General features: G+C 42.3%; 1 protein-coding gene across 2 annotated transcripts in view; it reads left to right on the top strand.

Moving 5' to 3' along the window:
* Positions 1 to 1,518: 1,518 nt before the first annotated feature.
* Positions 1,519 to 18,168, top strand: part of IGF2R (insulin like growth factor 2 receptor) — a 54,165-nt gene continuing 37,515 nt past the window's right edge. The window contains exons 1-6 of one of the 2 annotated variants that reach the window (XM_031612577.2): positions 1,519 to 1,734; positions 9,253 to 9,386; positions 14,187 to 14,311; positions 15,875 to 15,973; positions 16,365 to 16,494; positions 17,635 to 17,755. In XM_031612577.2, coding sequence (XP_031468437.2) covers positions 1,541 to 1,734; positions 9,253 to 9,386; positions 14,187 to 14,311; positions 15,875 to 15,973; positions 16,365 to 16,494; positions 17,635 to 17,755 — 803 coding nt within the window. In that variant the 5' untranslated portion in view covers positions 1,519 to 1,540. Of the gene's footprint in view, positions 1,735 to 1,847; positions 2,062 to 9,252; positions 9,387 to 14,186; positions 14,312 to 15,874; positions 15,974 to 16,364; positions 16,495 to 17,634; positions 17,756 to 18,168 lie in introns of those variants that run through there. The other variant, XM_031612584.2, reaches the window with a different exon arrangement.

Genomic DNA, 18,168 nt, shown 5'->3' with positions numbered 1-18,168 from the left:
GTGAGTGATGTTGGTACAGACAGCAGAGCAGCAAAATTTAAGGAAAATATCCCCAGAAATAATAGACTTGGTATTCTTTTTGTCTACTATCTTCCCTGGTTTGTTTTTTTTTTCTGCCTCTGAGTATGTCATCAAGATTGTCTTTAAACTATACAGGCTACATTCTTAAAAAACAGACAGTTGGGATCCTTGACTAATCAGACTTGGAACTTTGAGGAATTAACTGAAGACTAAAACAAAACATCAGAAGTTGGCTACAATCCTTCCCAATGATACAAAACTGCTAAGGGTAACAGAATTTATGCAGTCCTTTTCATTATATTTTTCGTAGATTCTGAGCAAAGATATTGATTACAGCTTCATATCACAGTTCTCTTTCCATCATAAAGCTGGAAGGTCTTCTTGCCATCAACTGAGAACATTACTGTTAGGTTAGCTGTGTTCATTGTAAACTCCTGTAAACATTGTAAACGTTGCTCCTGCTGATGAAGAGGCACACCAACATGGTCCTCCCCCTCTAGCTCATTTGCCCTTGTATTGGGAGGTACTATTGTGGAACACACAGAAACCTGTGCTGGTGTTGGTACCGATCTGCAGCAAGCTGACTCGGGCTGTGACAGAGCTGTGAGTAAACGGAGAGCAGCTCAAAAGGCATGCCCGTTTTCAGCCAGACAAGCACCTTGAGCCAGCTGGTGCTCTGTAACAACACTAAGTGCTGCTGGAAAGGATGGAAATGGAATGGGTAACTTAAGAGTAAAGAGGAGAAAAACATCAGGGCAGCCTGGAATAGAAGTGAACTGCTGCAGAAGCAGAGCTCTACTGCTGTCTTATTCCTGTGGATGCCAAGAGATGGGACAAGTAGAAGCCATTTCAGTAACAGGCCTTTTGCATTTCTTTATATCAATGACTCCTGGGCAGTATCAGCAAACAAAGCTTATTTACACTTCTGAGGCAGCTGTCTCTCTTTCAAGTGTGATTTTTTTTTTTTTTCTCCATTCTCCCCACTCTCAGAGCTGCTGCTTCTCAGCCTTATGCAAGCCTCCCCTCTGCGGGGCTGCGGCGGGGCTCGTTGCCACACCGCCAGCTCTCCTGGTGTAGCAATACTTCTGTCACCACAAGGCTGCCACCGCCTGCTCCGTCCTCATCCTTGGAGACGTATAATTCTGTGCTCTCCCTCCAGCCCTCACAGCACGTTCTGAGAACGACTCCTAAAACCCTCTCTAACTCTCCCAGACGGCGTCCGTCTCACTCAGCCACGCGCTGCCCCCAGCACGCTTCGTAGTCAGGACTGCTTCATGCCCCACCCCGCCCCCATCTCACACCGGAGGACAGACCGCACCTCACACGGCGAGGCCGCCCTGCCCTACGACCGTTAAGCCTAACGGCCGCCCCCAGCACGTGCCGGGCGGCGCGGTGCGGAGCGGAGAGCGGAGAAGCGAAACACCCCCACCCGCCGCCTGGGGGAGGGGTGAGTCACGTGATCGCCATGTCTGCACATGACGGCGGTCACATGACCAGGCAGTGGGCGGGCCGTGATCACATGACGCGCCGCTGGCGGCCGGCGCTCCTTGACGTCCCGGGGCAGCCGCTTCGGCCCGGCTCGGCTCGTGCCGCCGCGATGGCCCGCGCCGCTGCCTTCGCCCCGCTGCTTCTCGTTCTCCTCTGCCTGCCGCTGGGGGACGGCAGTGCGGCCCCCGTAGCCCTGGACGAGCCCTTCTTCCAGAGTCTGTGCAGGTGGGCGGCAGGGGCGCGGGGTTGGGAGGGGCTCGAATCCGCGGTGCCGACGTTTGTCCGCGGGCGTAGCGCCGCGTTCGGCCCTGCGGGTGCCGGGGTGGGCGGCGCCGCGAGCGCCCCTCGCAGGGAGCTGCGGCCGGGGCCGGGCTGCGGCGTGCGGCTCTCCCCTGGGAAGCGTGCCTGCGTCCGCTGCGCCGTACGTCGCCTCCCAGCCGGGTTCTTGCCGGGGGTACCGCCGCGTACCAGTAATTGATTTAGTTGCGAAAGCCTTGAATAACGAGAGCCGCTGCATGGGAATGACTGTTCTTCGTGTTTTGGCCTGTTCCGGTAATGCGTTCAGCTGGGAATCTGGTTTGGGAAATATGTCTTGCTAGTCCTCATTTTTTCAGTAATGAGCTAGGCTACGCTGTGGTACTTACAGGAGTGTTTTATCTTCCCCAGCGTTACCGGGCAAGCAGCAGTGTAGCCCCTGAGCACAGCACGAAGGTGGTCTGGGTCACGTGAGCGAATGGCAGAATCTGCGGGCACAGCGATAAAAAAAAAAAATGTGATGAAAGGGAGAAGGGGAGAAGACAGCTGTTCTTACGAGGTTAACCCATGAGCATAAAATGCTTCTGTGGGGTAACTGCCCTAATTGTGAAATTGGGACAGAAGTGAGAAGCTATTGTGCCTCTCAAATTCTCAATTCCTCTGGCTTTAAAGTGTATTTTTTTTTTTTTCCTTCTTTAATTGCCCTAAATGATTTGATTCTCAAACAGCTCCTATATTGAGAGTAGTATTAAGTCATGTCAGCGTCTGCCTTGGTTTTGTTGCATGTCTGTTTGTGACTAGAGAAACTTTTAGGATTGCCACTGAGGGACACGCTTGCCTCTGAAAATCGGTGCTGACTGTCCTGCCTGGCTTTTTTCTCTCTTTCTTTTCGTTTTTTTAAAGAAAAGCTTCAAAAGACTTCTGGCTAGTATTGTAGAAAAGATAAAGGAAAAGCCAAACTTGTCAAACTGCAAGCTCTTGAAGATGCTGTGGAGATCTGTTCTGCAGGAAAACTGCTACACCATGGGGGGGATGATGTGGTTAAGTGGCTTGAACACTTATGCTATTCTCTGAGGTCTCATCTGTAAGTTGTAAGATCTGATGTGGCTCTGCAGGATAGCTCTTGGGCCAGTCTAATCTGTTCTTATGCTGCCTTAGGCAAGATTTTGACTAGTTTTACAAGAACTGTTGTCTTGTGTCTTGGGTTCTTTGGTTAGGCTGGTAAAGCTGCAGCAGGCTCTTTAGTGCCTGAATGTCAAAAGCTGCTTGAGGAAGGAAAAACTTGGAGTTGAGAATAGAGGTCATTCTGCTTTTAAGTAGTAGCAGAGAGGCACCTAATCTGGGTTCTAGTAGTGGGAAAGAAAGATGACAGATCTGTCGGAACTGTAGTGTGAGACTGCCTAAACCTTGGATAGCTTACGCTGCTTGTTTCTTGCAGCCTTACTGTGGGTGTGTGTGGACAGTCTAGAGAAAGGACAAGAAAGTGGAAATAGGAAAAAGCTTTCCTTTGCTGAAACTTTGTTGAATGTCACAGCTTGTGCTCTCCTAAAGCTGACTGTGCTGTTGTGTGACTTATAAATAGAGGCAGAGTTTATCTTCTGTGTTGAGGTGCATCTGGGATTGCTGCAGTGTCAGAATCTGGGAAATGATACAAAGAGTTTGGTTGGATATAGGAAATTACTAGTCAGGTTCTCAAATCAGTGTGCTTCAATATCAACAAGATGAAGCTTGACAGTTGTCTTATGCTCTCTAAAAGAAAAAAAGCAAATACAGGGTATGTTTTGAATGTGGTGGTATAGTAGCAAAAGTAAGCAAGCTCCTTTGCTGTGCTGAGTCTATTCTAGTGTAGATTATTTGGTGACAGATAATGTTTGTCTCCTGTGCAAGGATGAGAGTCATTGCATAGATCTTATAATTTAGAATTCTGAGTGAAAGGAATACTCAGAATAGCTCTAAGTCACAGGTCTGTTATTAGGCAGAACTACTAACTTTCGAGTTGAAAGCCTAATGTTGAATTTTGAAATAACGCACTTGGCCATTGACGTGAACAGAACTGTATGTATGCTCCTTTCAGTATTTGTCATGAAACCACATATGTGCTCTTGCACACCACTAGAAGCCTTGGGTTTAGTGTTTGGCGTAGCCTCAGTGCAGGAGCATGTGCTGGGCAAAGATGACCTATAGCTGAACTTGCTTGGCTCCCTTAAGTGCTTTCCCACATTTAAGTGGGAGATGTCATAAGTAACTCATTACCAGACCTAATTGTGTATGTACATGATTGCTTCATATGCCTGGGAAGCTGCCACTATAGTGGCTTAAATATGATTTCTCAGCACATGTGCTTCAATATCTCTTATATATTTGAGCTTCAAATTGCTATCTCTTTTTTTATGCATTCTGTAACATGACGTAGTAGATGAGAACTAGACTGCATCACAAAAGATGAAATGTCAAAGTGTGTGCAAGGATTGAGAAAGCTGAATAGCTTGTGGTGTAGTTGTAAGACTGCTATGCATGATGCATAAAACCTTGCCCGGAGACATGTGCTGTGTGTGGTGGCTGGAAAAAGTGATGAGTAAACCTGAGCAGAGCTAAGCATGGGTAGTGATAAATCAGTGTTTTTTCATCTCTTGAGGCATAGTGATAGCTTTGTACATTGTGCTATTTGAGCTCTCTCTTTCTGTAAAGAGAAATGTTTTTGGTAGAGGAACAAGTTTGTGCCATGCATGTTTATGCTAAAACGTTAGCCACACCTCATAATGATTTCCATGGGAAGTGGGAAGTAGTGGATCTAAGTTGCTGGCATAAGATTAGGGTGGATCATTCTGGAGGCTGTTCCCAAGCTTGTCTGCTTGTGCTTGTTGAGCCTGCTTGCAGAAGGCTCACAGAGGTGTCAGTCCCTGCAATGTATTCCAGCAGAGAAGTTGCTGGATGTCTAATGAGGTATAGTTCAGTGATTTTTAGGTTACCTTATCTCTGAGTTGAGAGGTCTGCGTCATACCATTTCAAGAAAACCAGCTGGTATGGTATGCCTGGATAGCAATGTCTGCTTTCTTGTAACTGCTTTATAGCTGCTGGGGAGAGGATACTCCCCTTCCATTAGGAACTGAAGAAGCAGGAAGTGCAGCATGGTTGTGAGAAAGGCAGCCCTGGTCTGTTGAGAGCTTTGTTTCCTTTGAGGTGGTTTACCAGTACTCAGACCTGGAAGCAGCTTGTGGCTCTAACTTGGTGCATGTGCTTTGGCAGCTGCTCGCCTTCTTGTTGAAATCTGACAACTTGCAGTGCCAGAGCTACTCATTCACAAGGTAAACCAGACTCTCTGAAGCTCATATGTTTTCCCTTTTTCATGCTCCTTTTGCTTCTTTCTTTAGTCAACAGGCATATGAACAGAATGCATAAAGGCCTTACAATTTGCTGGAAAGGATTTTTTTTTCACTGCTTCATTATTGCTTTGGCATCTTGAATCACAAAATATCACGAGTTGGAAGGGACCCACCAGGATCATCAAGTCCAACCCCTGGCTCCACAAATGACCAAAGACTGAGCTGCAGGCAGTCCTAGTCTGTGCGCTTGCTGCTGCTGTTTACACAGCTGCTTTCAGCCAGGCCTGGCTCTGCCTCAGTGGGAGCTGTCTGCTGCAGTTGCCTTGTGCCAAGGCATGGAGCTAGCCTGGCCTCCTCTGCTTGCTGCGCAATGCCTGTTGTTGTCACTTTGTTAACTCTGAGGCAGAGCAGTTCTTGGATCTGGCTTGTGTTGTAAGCGGGGGCCAGAAATAACCAATGGAGATGGGGAGGGAAAACAAGAGGAGAACTTGTCCCAGAAGGTGAAAGTAGAGATGTATTTTGGGCCTCTAATGGTGAGATAGTTTGTGGCGGACGTTATCTGTAAACAAGGCATCATGTTATGATTTCAGCAGAGATGATTATTTTGCAATTTTCTTCAGGACGTATACTTATGAACTGCACCAGAACTGGCCATTTCAGTGGTGTGGTATGTGAGCAGGTGGCTTTCTTGCACTCACAGGGCAGAGGGCACCTCCATATCACATCAGCTGTGCTGTGGCTCTTATTAGGACTGCTTGGGGCTCGGCCTGTGCTGCATGTTTGCATGAACTTTGTCCACCTGTGCAGCCTGGTTACTGGTACAGGGGTACTGAGGGCTTTTCCAGCTCTTACTTTCTGCTAAGTACAAACTAAGTTCACATTTGTCTGCAGCTGACGCTTTGGAAGTGACATACTTTTCTCAGGTTGTGCTTGCTCCTTTAGTTCTGACTGTGGCCCAGAGCAGGCAGTGAGTTAATTGCTTGTGTTCTCACCTCTGTAACCACTTCTGTCTTGCTAGAGCTGTTGCTATAATGGCTCAGTTGAGGTGAATCTGGGATGTCATAAGCAGAAGTTACTCTGCTAGCTGGAAAACTGGCTAGAGCAGGTTGGGAAGGGTGATACCATGACAGTTGCAGGCAGGAGGCACTTTCTGAGCAGCTGGAGGAGAGCCCTTCATGTGAATGGGCTGCAGTTGGGATGGCGGTGAGGCTGTGAACAGATTGTTTCCATTACAGGATGCAGCAGAGATCAGTTTGTATTTGTTGGAAAGTAGAGCATGTGCTGCAGGGCTGTATGTGAACCTATTCCCAGACTGATTTAATGTCAGGAGCTTTACTTGTGTAGGAAATTGTTCAGACTTTCACTGTGAATGTGTATTTTGCATCTGAGTTTAGAACAGCTGCTTAGATGGTATCCAACCTGCTGTTATGCTCTGGTGTGTTCAGTGAGTCCAATGCACCAATAAGCCCTGCTCCTCCTGCTGTCTTTTAAAGAAAAGGTTCTTGAGCTTCCCTGAAAGTGATGGTACTCAGAAACAACTCTAGGTGTTCGCTTGTGTGTACTGTTGGAGGTGTGGTTTGGAACATGATGAAGCAAGAAATCCCATGTTTACTTCCCTGGATTGTTTAGAAAAATTCCTCAGACTACTTGTGTAGAGGTCTGAAGGAACAGAGAGGCTCACTTCAGGAGCTGTTTTGTTTCTGTTTTGGAAGCATTCTCATCTTGTTTCTTTTCTGGCATGCTGATAAACTGACTTAAAGGTATTGATTTCTCCTCTTTCATAACATGGAGCTGGAAGAGCAAGAAACTAATCTCTAATAGATGATAATTCAGTTGTATGAAGGAGTCAGATTCTAGTTCAATTTGAAAATAAATTATAGTTTCCTAATCATCTAAAAGTGCTGAATAGCCACACTTACTTGATCAGCAATTTATCACTTTAGCATTATATATTACTACTTCTGTAGTCTTTCAGAATTGGTCAAAAAAGAGCTCTGGAGCCTTTGGGATTTTTTTCAGCAGAATGTTAACTTTCCAGCGTTGTATTTGAGGAAATTGTATTGAGATTGAAATATACATTTTCCTGGAGGGAAAGAATATGTTTTAGTCTTGATCTCAGTCTTCAGAGCCCTTGAAGCCAGAACCAAGTTCTTCCAGTTATGGGGAGGGGGATCATATGTTGTTGTACAACAATCCCTTCTTGGTTTTTTTCCTGTACTATAGCTTAATTCCTATAGGCATTGTTTTTGACCTCCTCAGAAATGCAAGACAGTGGCTCAGAGAACTAATCAGCATGATTGTAAAATGTCAGTTCTACTACTTATGAGGGAAGAATAGTGGCAAGTATTTGTCTAGCATTGAGACACAGTCCTCGAGTCTAATCATGCTGATAAAAAGTAGTTTTTATTAGTGTTTCGGGTATGACTTAGAGCTTGATATGTTATTTTTTGAGCCTTTTAATTCTGTAATAAGAATCAAGAATTCCTTCTGTGAATTGAAACCATTTCTACTTGTTCTCTACTTATTCCAGCCATTAGCAGATTAAAATTAAGGCTGCTGTAGTACAAGGAAGCCAAGAACCCTATAGTCAGTGATTAAACAGAAAGCAGTGTGGTATTTTACTGCTGACACTTTGATTAGAGATGCAGTACGATGGATTTCAGAGGAGATCTTGAGGGATTCAGAAATCTAGAACAAAGTAGCTGAGCTGCTGCTGTCTTATCCTTAGCCAGGAATTAGGCTTCCAAAGTAAAACAAGAGAGGGTTTTCTTCCGGGGGGGGATCTGGGATATGGCAGCACTGAGGGACGTAGCACCTATGAGCTAGAGATCAAGGTAGATATACTGTAAGGGTGAACCTTCTGATCAACTGGTCTGTTGATGGCTGAGAGGAAAGCTGGTTCCTTGTTAGACTTGTTACTAACCTGTAGTGCAGGATCAGATTCATTAAACCCTAGGTGAGCTGTAAGTTTCACGAGTACCTAATAAATTGCTGTGTTGTCTTCTGTTTCCTGATGTGATGAATCTGCATTAAATCCTAATGAAGTTGCCATTTCAGATAGAAAAGCTAGGGAATCTCTTACACTGCAAAAATCAGTATAATCCCCAGGATGCATGCTCCTGCTAGAACTAGAGGAGATGTAGCTGAGCCAAGCTGATGATAGTGATTATTTACTGAGCTGAGCCTTCCTGGTGGAGCTTGGATGGTGCGCTATGCCAGTAAACCAGCCTGTCTGAGGAGCTTCTGACTCCAGACCAGCTGAGCTGGGCATAGTCCTAACTTAGGTGGTGCCATGTTGTATAACTGATCATATCAGCACTGTGATCTCAGTGACTGTGAGGAGGGAAATGTGTCTTTAGTCCTTAAATGTGTCCTTGGAGCTACTACACTACATTTTATTTCTTATGTTCTGTTACTCTGATTTATTCCCCGTTGTGTTTAACCAGAGGCTTATGTTCCTCTATCAGATTTTGGTCAGCTGATTTCTTTTTTTTTCCTGATGTGGTTGTACCTTACTAGCATGGTCACTTTCATTGAATCTCTCATAGATAGCTCTGCTTGCTTTCCAGCTTCTGATGTTACCCTACAGGAACTGTCCTTTGAATATTCAGAGTTGCATGAAAAACGCATAAGGTTGCAGTGAAGTCCTAAGATTCTTACAGTATTCAGACAGAAAGATGCAAATAATACTTCTAAGTCTAATTTTTCACTGAAGGTGAATGGATCTGCAGCTGATGGGGATGGGATGTGGACTGTTGCTCTAGTCCTCTGAGACTTAGACTTCCACTATTGTTAGATATTGCTGAAGGACAATTGCATGCTGCCTGCCCAAGATGTTTGACAAGTTTATCAGGCTTTCAAGGAAAAGGACTCACCGCCTGTAATCTACCTGTTCAGAGCAGCCTTTGCAGGGATTTGAGGGGAAAAAGTGATTGGTTGGGTGTTGCAAGAAAGATGAAATATATGCTTCTCAAGTGGCTAAATTGGTTTAGCTCTTGACCCTGGTTCAGTAACAACTGTTTCTGATACTTAATGATCTAGAACATAAATAGGGAACTTGATGTAATGGTACACTGAGCTTTACAACTTGGTGATTGCGGGGACTGGTGTCTAGAGGATGACAGCATAAATGTGGATACTAACTGACAGGCTTTTTTCTTTTCAGCTACACGTGGGAAGCAATTGATACAGACAAACGTGTGCTTTATAAAATTAACCTCTGTTTTGGTGTTGAAGAATGTGGAAGATCAAGTGCAGTCTGTGCCTATGATGTTGATAAGAGAACGTATATGTCAGTAGGTAAGTAAAGAAGTGTCTTTCCTTGTAGGTACTTCAGAGTCATATTAGTGCAAGGCCCTGTTTGTATTTTTCCAAACTTCTTAATATATTAGTAAAGATTTTCTTTTTGAAACAGTTCAGAACTTCATTCTATTGTAGGTTTAATGTGTAATCCATTATATAATTTCACATAATTTAGTGAAACTTATTTTCTGGTCTCACTACTGGAGACCTAGTGCTGCGTAGTTCCACGCTATCTCAAGCAGAAATAAACATGTCTACTTGTGGTAGGATATACAGTGTGCATACCCTTGTTTTGAAGCTTGATACTAAACACTGGAAAAACTTAATTACAAACTAGTCTGATGTTATATTAGCTCTTTGACAGAGTTAGGTTACTATGTCATGCAGTCTAGAGTACTGCTAACTTTCTGGCATGTCTTTAGGTTGTTAGACGCAGAGGAAGTGAATGATGTACAGCCCTCCATTTTTCAGTTTATCAAGTCTGGTGCTGTTGTGGTAATCCTGAGATGTCCTTGATATCCTAAGTGTCTGTGGTGGACTACTGGGTGCTGAGTTAAGTGTTAAACTGGCGTATTCCAGGGCACATGCCTGCACGTGGTGTCCTCAATTAGAAACAGCTCATAGTTTGAATAGTACTTGTGTGCTTATTTTCATAGGTATTTTTCACTTTAGAGGTTACTTCTTCAGCTGCTGAAACCAACAAAGAGGCTTTCTGATAGCTGATAGCTACTTCTAACAGTAATGTGGTAGCTTTCTGTAGAGTGCTATCTTTTCAGACCACCTCTTTGTTCCTGCATATCTGATATGTGAATTTGATTGTGTTGACCAATCTTGCGTTCCATTGGCAGACAGCTCTTAAGAGAAGCTCTGACTCATCAGTAAAAGTGTATAAGCTTGGATTGCTGGAAGATAGTGAGAAAAAGGATTCTCACGTGCATGCAGACAGCATCTAGTAAGCCACTCCTCTCCCTTAGCTATAGTGATACAATCAGTGCTTTTCAAACTAATTGCAACTTCAAATCACTGTGTGATGAGTAAAAAGCATGTCTCAACTCATGGCTTTATTATCTTTTTGTAGAGCACTATTTCTAAGCCTCAGTTTTCTGGAATGACTGGTTAGATACAAAACTGCCATCTGAACTTAAATGTGTGACAGAGTCTTCCATTCACAAAATATGTGAGAACTTTGTTTCCTACTGAAGTGGAATCTCGCCTCTGAGCATTCAGTTGCAGGTGGATCACAAAGTGAAAGAGCACGTGAGCTACAGTTTTAGCATGTTCTATGTAATGGGACTGAAATGTGTCTGCCTGAGTGCAGTTTGAAAACTATTGTTCTCTCCAGGGAAGTGTTGTGAGATCTAGAGGCCTGTGTAGGTGTGACTCATTTCCTTTTTGAAAAGAGGAGTACAGAGCTGTGTCATAACTGTGAATGGTAGCAAATATTCCACTCTATGCAAAGCAGAGTGTCTTATCACCTGATTGCTACTGGATGGAAAAGAACTGAGCAACAGTCATTATAACCTGGTCCTGAAGAGGCCAAGCAGAAACGACTCAACGGTTAAGCCACAAATACTGCACAAGATTTTTTTTTAACCACCTTGCAATAAACTAGGGAATCAAGGCAGTACAGTTAACACTGAAATTGAGTTTTATTTTGTCTCTGTCCAGATTGCCAGTTCTGTTCTTGTTCATGATTTGAAACATGTTACTGGCATCTGCCATTCATCAACATACTGCCCTTGGTTGTATTGAAGCTTCAGCACAATCACACTGAGGTCATGCTGGCAGATTATCAAGCTTCTTGTCAATAAGTCTCTCTTAATGAGAGAAGGGGAATCCAGGTCTAGACAGATGGATTCCCAGTGTAGGTTCTTGGCTAAGACAGCTAAGCCACATACCTGTCTTAAAGAATTCTAGCTGGTATCAACTTACTTCTGTGTCTAAGACTAAGTCCAGCTGAAGGGCTTTGATTTGGGGGAATGAGGAGCAATGTGCCAGTTAACAAAATCTATTAAGTAGTAAACTTAATTCCAATATGAACTCAATTGGATCTCTTTTCCTTTCTTGCAGAAAGATGTGTTCACTGCAAACAGTAGATGTACTTTTAAATATTAGTTATGGGAGAGATAACAGCTGTAGGGACTGATATGTAGAACTTTGGTAGGGATTAGGGCTGTATGGTCCATGACTATAATGATACTATCTAAGGGAAGTCTTGTGGTCAGTGTTGTGTCAGTGAGACATACCAGTATTGGTACTCAGATCCCAAAGACTTGTCTTGGAATATGCCCTTCAGATTTATTGGCAGACTGACTAGCAGCTTTCAAGGTGTGGGCAGAATGCTAAGTTCTTGAATGTCGAAGACTGTGGAAATGACGTGGCACCATCTGAACTTGATATGACTTGACTTCTGTTTAGTAATTCTAAATTACTTTTAATTGTAGTAGACCTACTACAATTAAAAACAGAAACATTACATAATAACTTGAGTGGTGAAACTTGCACTCATCCAGTTCTATTGTAGCTGGAAGTGGAATGATAGCTGCCACCTAACTATCTCTTTCTTATGGACAGCTATTTGGATGCCTTCCACAATAGTCTTTCTCCTTCCAAGCAGCTGAAAAGACTGAGGAATAAATAAGTAAAAGTTGTTGTGGGCAGTGCCTTTATTGATCTAGTACAACTTTGTAAAGTGTATCTCATACTGTATTTTTTGGTAAGCTGTAGTAGCTGACTTCAGTGATGCTTAATGGAAGGACTGCATCTCTAAAATAATGATGAAATGTGATTGACTGAAGAGGTAAAGGTTGCTCCAGAACTGGTGTTCTGGAATGACATTCATGGGAAGCTAAAAGTGCAAGGAGGTGGTTTGGGTGGTTTGAGACTGTTCCTCCTCACGTTATGTGTAATGTGCAACTGAAGAGAGTTATGTTAAAACCTTAGCTAGTTCCTAAACTAGATTTAAGCATTCACAGGGGAGGGAAAGTAATCATATTAGCCTGACTTAAGCAAGACATACTGGTTTTGCTTGTTTTTGTTTATATATGCCTTGAATATAACTTTAAATGTGGAAACTGGAGTCAGCTAACAAAACCTTTAGAGCAGTGTAACGTTCTCAAAACTGGGAGAAAACTAATGTGTACAGGATCCTAAGTTGAGTCCTCAAGCAGTGCTCTTTTGACTAGAAAGTTCTGTTGCTTTCTTTCCCTCTAGTCTCCTAGTGAAGAAAAAACACGAATCTGCATCAGTACTGGAAGCCATAAAACTCAAAGATGATGTTTTGTTAATGAGTGCCAAGACACAGGAAAGGCAGGAACTGTGGTAGCTTCTAGGTGCTGAAGAACTGGTTCTGAGCTGCAGTTATGTGAACATATGTAACTGCAGCAGGTTCTCAGCCTGATACAAATCCATGGGTATGTGCAGGTTTACTCTATGCTACCTTTCTTCTGGGTTGACAAGTCTCCATACGTACCTTACCTTGAGAAGGCAGATAGTATGGAATCTGTCTATCTTGTTGCCATGATTATATGATGGATACTGTGAGTGGCTGCTTAGGTGTTGCATCTTAATGTGGCTTTCTGTAACACAGCATCAATAGACACACCCTGCTCTACTGGTGAACTGTTGTATTGATTGGCTGTCCAGTTGTCATTCTGATTGCTACCATTTTGGCTTGATGACTATAGTAGATTTCTCCCTACTATGTTTCAAAGTAATTGATAGCTATCAGAAATATCACAAATATATCTTTTTCCAGTCTGCAGGAGTGATTTGGATGATAGTGCTGAGGAATCTGATAGAAAGAAGCAAAAGAACACATTGTTAGGGAAAGCGCTTGCAGCTGGTAACAGTGGCTGGAATGGTATTCCTGTGAAATGTTGCCTTGATTATTTTTGCCTCTTCCTGCTCTAAATGGGGAGATAATAGGCTGGACTGAGTTCTGTGAAACGGCAAGAGACCTAAACACAAAGCTGCTGTCTGCAGTGATGGCTGATTTGTCATTCTTTAGCACAGGCGTAAAAACAAAAAGGAGGAAGCTAGGTAATGCTGGCATTTTATAGTGCTCTCTATTTCAACCCAAATGTGCTGCAGCAGCGAAATCTACCTGCAAAAATAGGCAGTTAGCATGCTACATCTAAAAGGAGTTGGTATTTAATGCTGACCAAAGTAGGCTTGAGAGAAACATTTCAGTGGATTGAGCTGGTTGTCGACATGGCTTGAAATTGCTTCACTTTTTCCATTCCTGTGAGGTGCTGGGTAAAGAGGGACATGCAGTGATGTATCACTAACCCCAGCCTACATGCAGCATGTGGGCTGCACTGAAGGAGATGAGAGCTGCAGGAGGGCCTGCGCTGATATAGCGGGACTGTCCTGGGTTCAGCAGTAGGTAATTCCAGTACAGCCTGTGTGTCCACCACTGAGTTCTTCATTAAGTAGATTCTCTCTGATATTGTGCTGACACTATACATATAGAAGGCACAAAGGCTGAAAAGCTGATAGAAGCTGTTGGGAGGAAGGAGTGAATTGTGATACTTGAAATTAGTTCATAACAGTGTTTGATTACAAATCTTTGAGGAAGTAGAAGTGATTAGAAAGATCAAATACTGTCTTAACTGGGACCTATATTTTAAAGATCACAAGAATTGTAAGGAAAGTCTTCAGTTGTACTCTGTTTAAGACTGTTTTCAAGTAGACTGGTATGTCTTGTTCTGCTCTATGTTTGACCCTGAAGTCTTTGTGAGCTTCTGTGAAGGCGTAGTACTGTGATAAATTCTTTTCTTTCTTTTCATACCCCAGGTAGCTTAACTTTGCGAGAAATTTCTAAAACTCTTCTGGTATTCAACACTACAAATAAATGTTCCCAGCAAGGCAGTCAGCACCAAATTCAAAGCAACATCAACTTCCTGTGTGGGAAAACACTGGTAAGTTTAAATCACTTATTCTTATCTTCAGTAGAAGTAGCATGTCCTTTTAACTTGCTTTGCAGGGAGACTTGCTGTTCTAGTGGGTGTAGTAATTACTGAGCTTCATACTTAAGGAAGAACCAGTTACAGTTTAGTGCCAAATTAAGGATGTGATCCAAAGCAGCTTCCAAAATACAGTCAAGCTAGAAAATAATTGCAGATCTGTAGCTTAGCTCTGATCCCATACTCTTCTGGGTCTTCAGTATTTTCAAAGGGATTGCACTTAATGCAGTGTTGATGAATGAGTCAACTGTGTGCTGTAACAATAAGAGCTATTTTTTCAGTACTGGCTGTGCTGAAGCTGTGAACCTAAATTGTCAGTACTGAAGAACGTGACTGACCTCTGGTGTGGGTCAGTATAGTAAGTGTTAGATTTTGTCTGCATATAGCTGAACTTAGTGCTTGTACATCAGCTGGGCTTCTAGAGGCACAATTGTTAATGGGTATCCACTGTGAGTGCCAATACTTGGAAAGTGTTTGTATGCAGTTGATCTTGTGCTGTTGGGGTTGCAGCTAACAAACGTTTAACTGATACCACAGCTTGATATTCTATACAGATCATGATCAGTGTGTGTATTTGTGTATCTGATTAATACTTATTAAGGCTGCTCTTGTAGGACATGCTGAACACTATTGCACTCCCCTCTATTGGAAACATAGCCATTTGAAACAATTTGCTGTGTACTAGAGAGGTTTAAATACTTCCCATGCTGTTTTAGCAGATGATTCTTTAAAAAAAAATTCTTGCACAACTTTGCCTGTAATACCACATCATAACTGCCTGCAAACTTCTAATTAGCATAGTTTTGACACTCTCCATGTGACATAGTCATAGGGTCTGGAACAACTTGTCTCCAAGGTTAAATGGAGGGGAGAATAAATAGGCTGAAGTGTTTCTAGCTGGAGTGATGAAAGAACAGTGGAAAAAATGTGATTGTCTTTTTGTTAGCAGTCATTCAGTTGAGTCTCCAGCCCTGAACTGTGGTAGAATTCTTGTCTCAAAATAGATGCAGATGTGTTTAATGTGAGCCTATAAGTAGTGGACATCAAAGGTATCCATTCTGTGTAGCTGAAGAATTTGCTAATTGGCCTTCTTTGTGGGATGAAAGATAAAGAAATGGTAAACTACACATTGCTTTGCTGTTCATTTCTTTACAGACACTTATTTTGGTGTTTTCATTTTTAGTAGTTGTGGCTGGTGCTCCTGCCAATAGCAGTTGGCATAGTGCTTCTGAAAGATACAGTACAATTACTGCATGTTAAGATTGGCACATGTTAATTTGAGAGCTTACATATGCAGAGTGAGAAGGATTTTGGCAGTCTGCATTTTGCTGCATTTACCAACAAAACTGCTGAAAACACACAACCCGATGATCTTGCTATTAACAAGAATGTCTGTCTTTGGTCTGTTACGTATCATATTCTTAGTTTTTAATGCTGACTGTGTGTATACATGTGAGTGTATATATATAAAATTGAAGTCTGTTTTTCAAGTAATTAACTTTTTTCTCCTTTAAATAGGGTACCCCTGAATTTGTAACAGCAACAGAGTGCATACACTATTTTGAGTGGAGGACCTTTGTTGCTTGCAAGAAAAACTTGTTTAAACCCGTGAAAGAGGTAATCTATGTACTATCCGTACAGAATTTACTTTTCACACTTCTGGTAATTTTACTTTACCAACCCTCCTACCTAAACAAATGCCAACAACCTCAACAAACTTCTTCGTAGGCATATAAAACAGCTGTTGAAGGTTGGTGGGGCTGAGGATTTTAAGCAGCTCTTTGACCTTCTTTGTTACCTCTGTGGCTTATAGTAAAATTCCTGTAAAAGCTTGAGCAGAACTGATTAACTTTGGGTGCTTTGTTTTAGTCAGCATATCTAGCTTTACATCTGTCTGAAAGTACTTCAAGAAGTAAAAGCCTTTTCCTTTTATTGAAGTAGTTCTATAAATGCCTGCTCATAACTTCTCTACCTCATTAGCATGAGTTATATGTAACTTTTCTTTTAGGTGCCTTGTTATGTATTTGATGAAGACTTGAAGAAACATGATTTGAGTCCTCTCATCAGAGTTCCAGGGTACTACTTGGTGGACGATTCTGATGATGATTCCTTGTTTATAAACATCTGCAGAGACATAGGTGTGAACACCTGCTTGTTTTACCTGTCAGTATGTACATTTCTACCAGTATGGTAGTTTTCCAGTTGAGGCTGTCCTGTGACCAAATACTAGTGTTTTAGGAGCTGTGCTTCTGTTTCAAAACTATTTCTGATGATTTGAAGGCTGCTTTCTGTGAAGCTGCATCTTGCACTCTTTAACTACTGAGCTGTTTAGAGATACTCCTCTTCTGAAAGGGTGGGGACTGTTAGAGACGTTTACTTAAGCTCTTCCTCTGGAGCCAGTCTTGCAGCTGCTTCTGTTTGCTGTCAGATAAGACCCAGATAGAGCACAAGAAGTGCTATGAACTGAATTTATTACTTGCTTTGGGCTCCCATTCAAGCTGCTGTTTTGTTATATTTGAATATCCTGTGGTGCAGCTAAAATAGTGTTGAGGTGTTTTGGTAAGTAGCAGTGACTAGCTAGTACTTTCATGTCAATTGGGAGTTACATGTGTAAGAAATCAAAACAGCAGAAGTGTTCCTTTGAATCTTGTTGAAAATACTAGTTTAGTTGTGTACTTGCAGTGATTTTTCTTAATCTGTGCAATTAAATTTGTATTTTGTGCCCGTGTCAAGAAGTTTAACATAATATTTCCAGTTTTAGTAGCAGGTCTGTTTTATTTAAAATAAAGAAAACCAACAAAACAAGAAAAAACCCAACAAACCCAACAAAAAAAAAGTCTGCAGCTTTGCTCACAGCTTTGAATAAGCTAATTAATTAAAAAAAACAAAGGAGGGGAAAAAATCCTTTCTGGATAGGAAGGGGTTACCTGTTCCTTGGAATTATTTCATTGTTGTGGCAGGCGTGTGGGGGGGAGTAAGTAGTTAGAACGCTTCTAGAAATTGTTAAAGCTATATGTATCCAACTGCTGTACTAGCAACTAGAAACTAACTGCAGCAAGGAAGGTGAACTTGCTATTCTAAACAGGGAAGCATGAACTTCCCCCCACTGAATATCACAAGCATTTCAGATTTTGTCTGCCAGTTTCATGTTCTTGATGTAATCTGTTTTAAAAGCATCTTTAGAAAGAGATAAAACAGTGTGCCTGCAGATAGAATGGCAAAGTACTCTGCAGGGCTGAGCCTAGATGCTGAATCTCATTTTCTGTGTTCTGTAACAGGAAGATCAAGTGGAGAAACCATAAACTGCCCTGCTGGCAGTGCAGCATGCTTGATACATGAAGGTCATGCATATGATGTTGGTCGTCCACAGGATCAGCTGAAATATCATGACAAAGACAGGTGATTGATTTTATCTGATGATACTTCTGTGAACCAGTCAGTCATCTGGATGGGATAAAACATTAACTTCAGAAGACTCACGTTGCCGTTGATGCAAGTTCAGTTTTGAGACATTCGCAGAGACTATTATTTCAAATACTGGGAGAGCAGTCTTTTTGTAGATGTTCCATTATACTATCATAATGGAACAGATTTCTTTCTTCCTTCTCAGACTTCTCTTTACAAAATCGCTTGGCTTCTCTGAACAATGCAAAAGTAGTGCTCTATCTCTCAAAGCAGAGGAATGAATTTTAACTCTGTCTGCCTATTGTATGAGGCTGAAGGATAACTTCTGAATAGTAGAAACTTCTATTGATGCTGACCCTGTTCTTGTTGCTGCATTTTATGTTGTAAGTGTAGCTAAAAATAAAATA

The sequence above is a fragment of the Phasianus colchicus genome, chromosome 2 (assembly GCF_987193195.1).
Source record: "Phasianus colchicus chromosome 2, bPhaCol1.hap1.1, whole genome shotgun sequence".
NCBI lineage: Eukaryota > Metazoa > Chordata > Aves > Galliformes > Phasianidae > Phasianus > Phasianus colchicus.
This window is presented reverse-complemented; position numbering and strand designations above follow the sequence as displayed.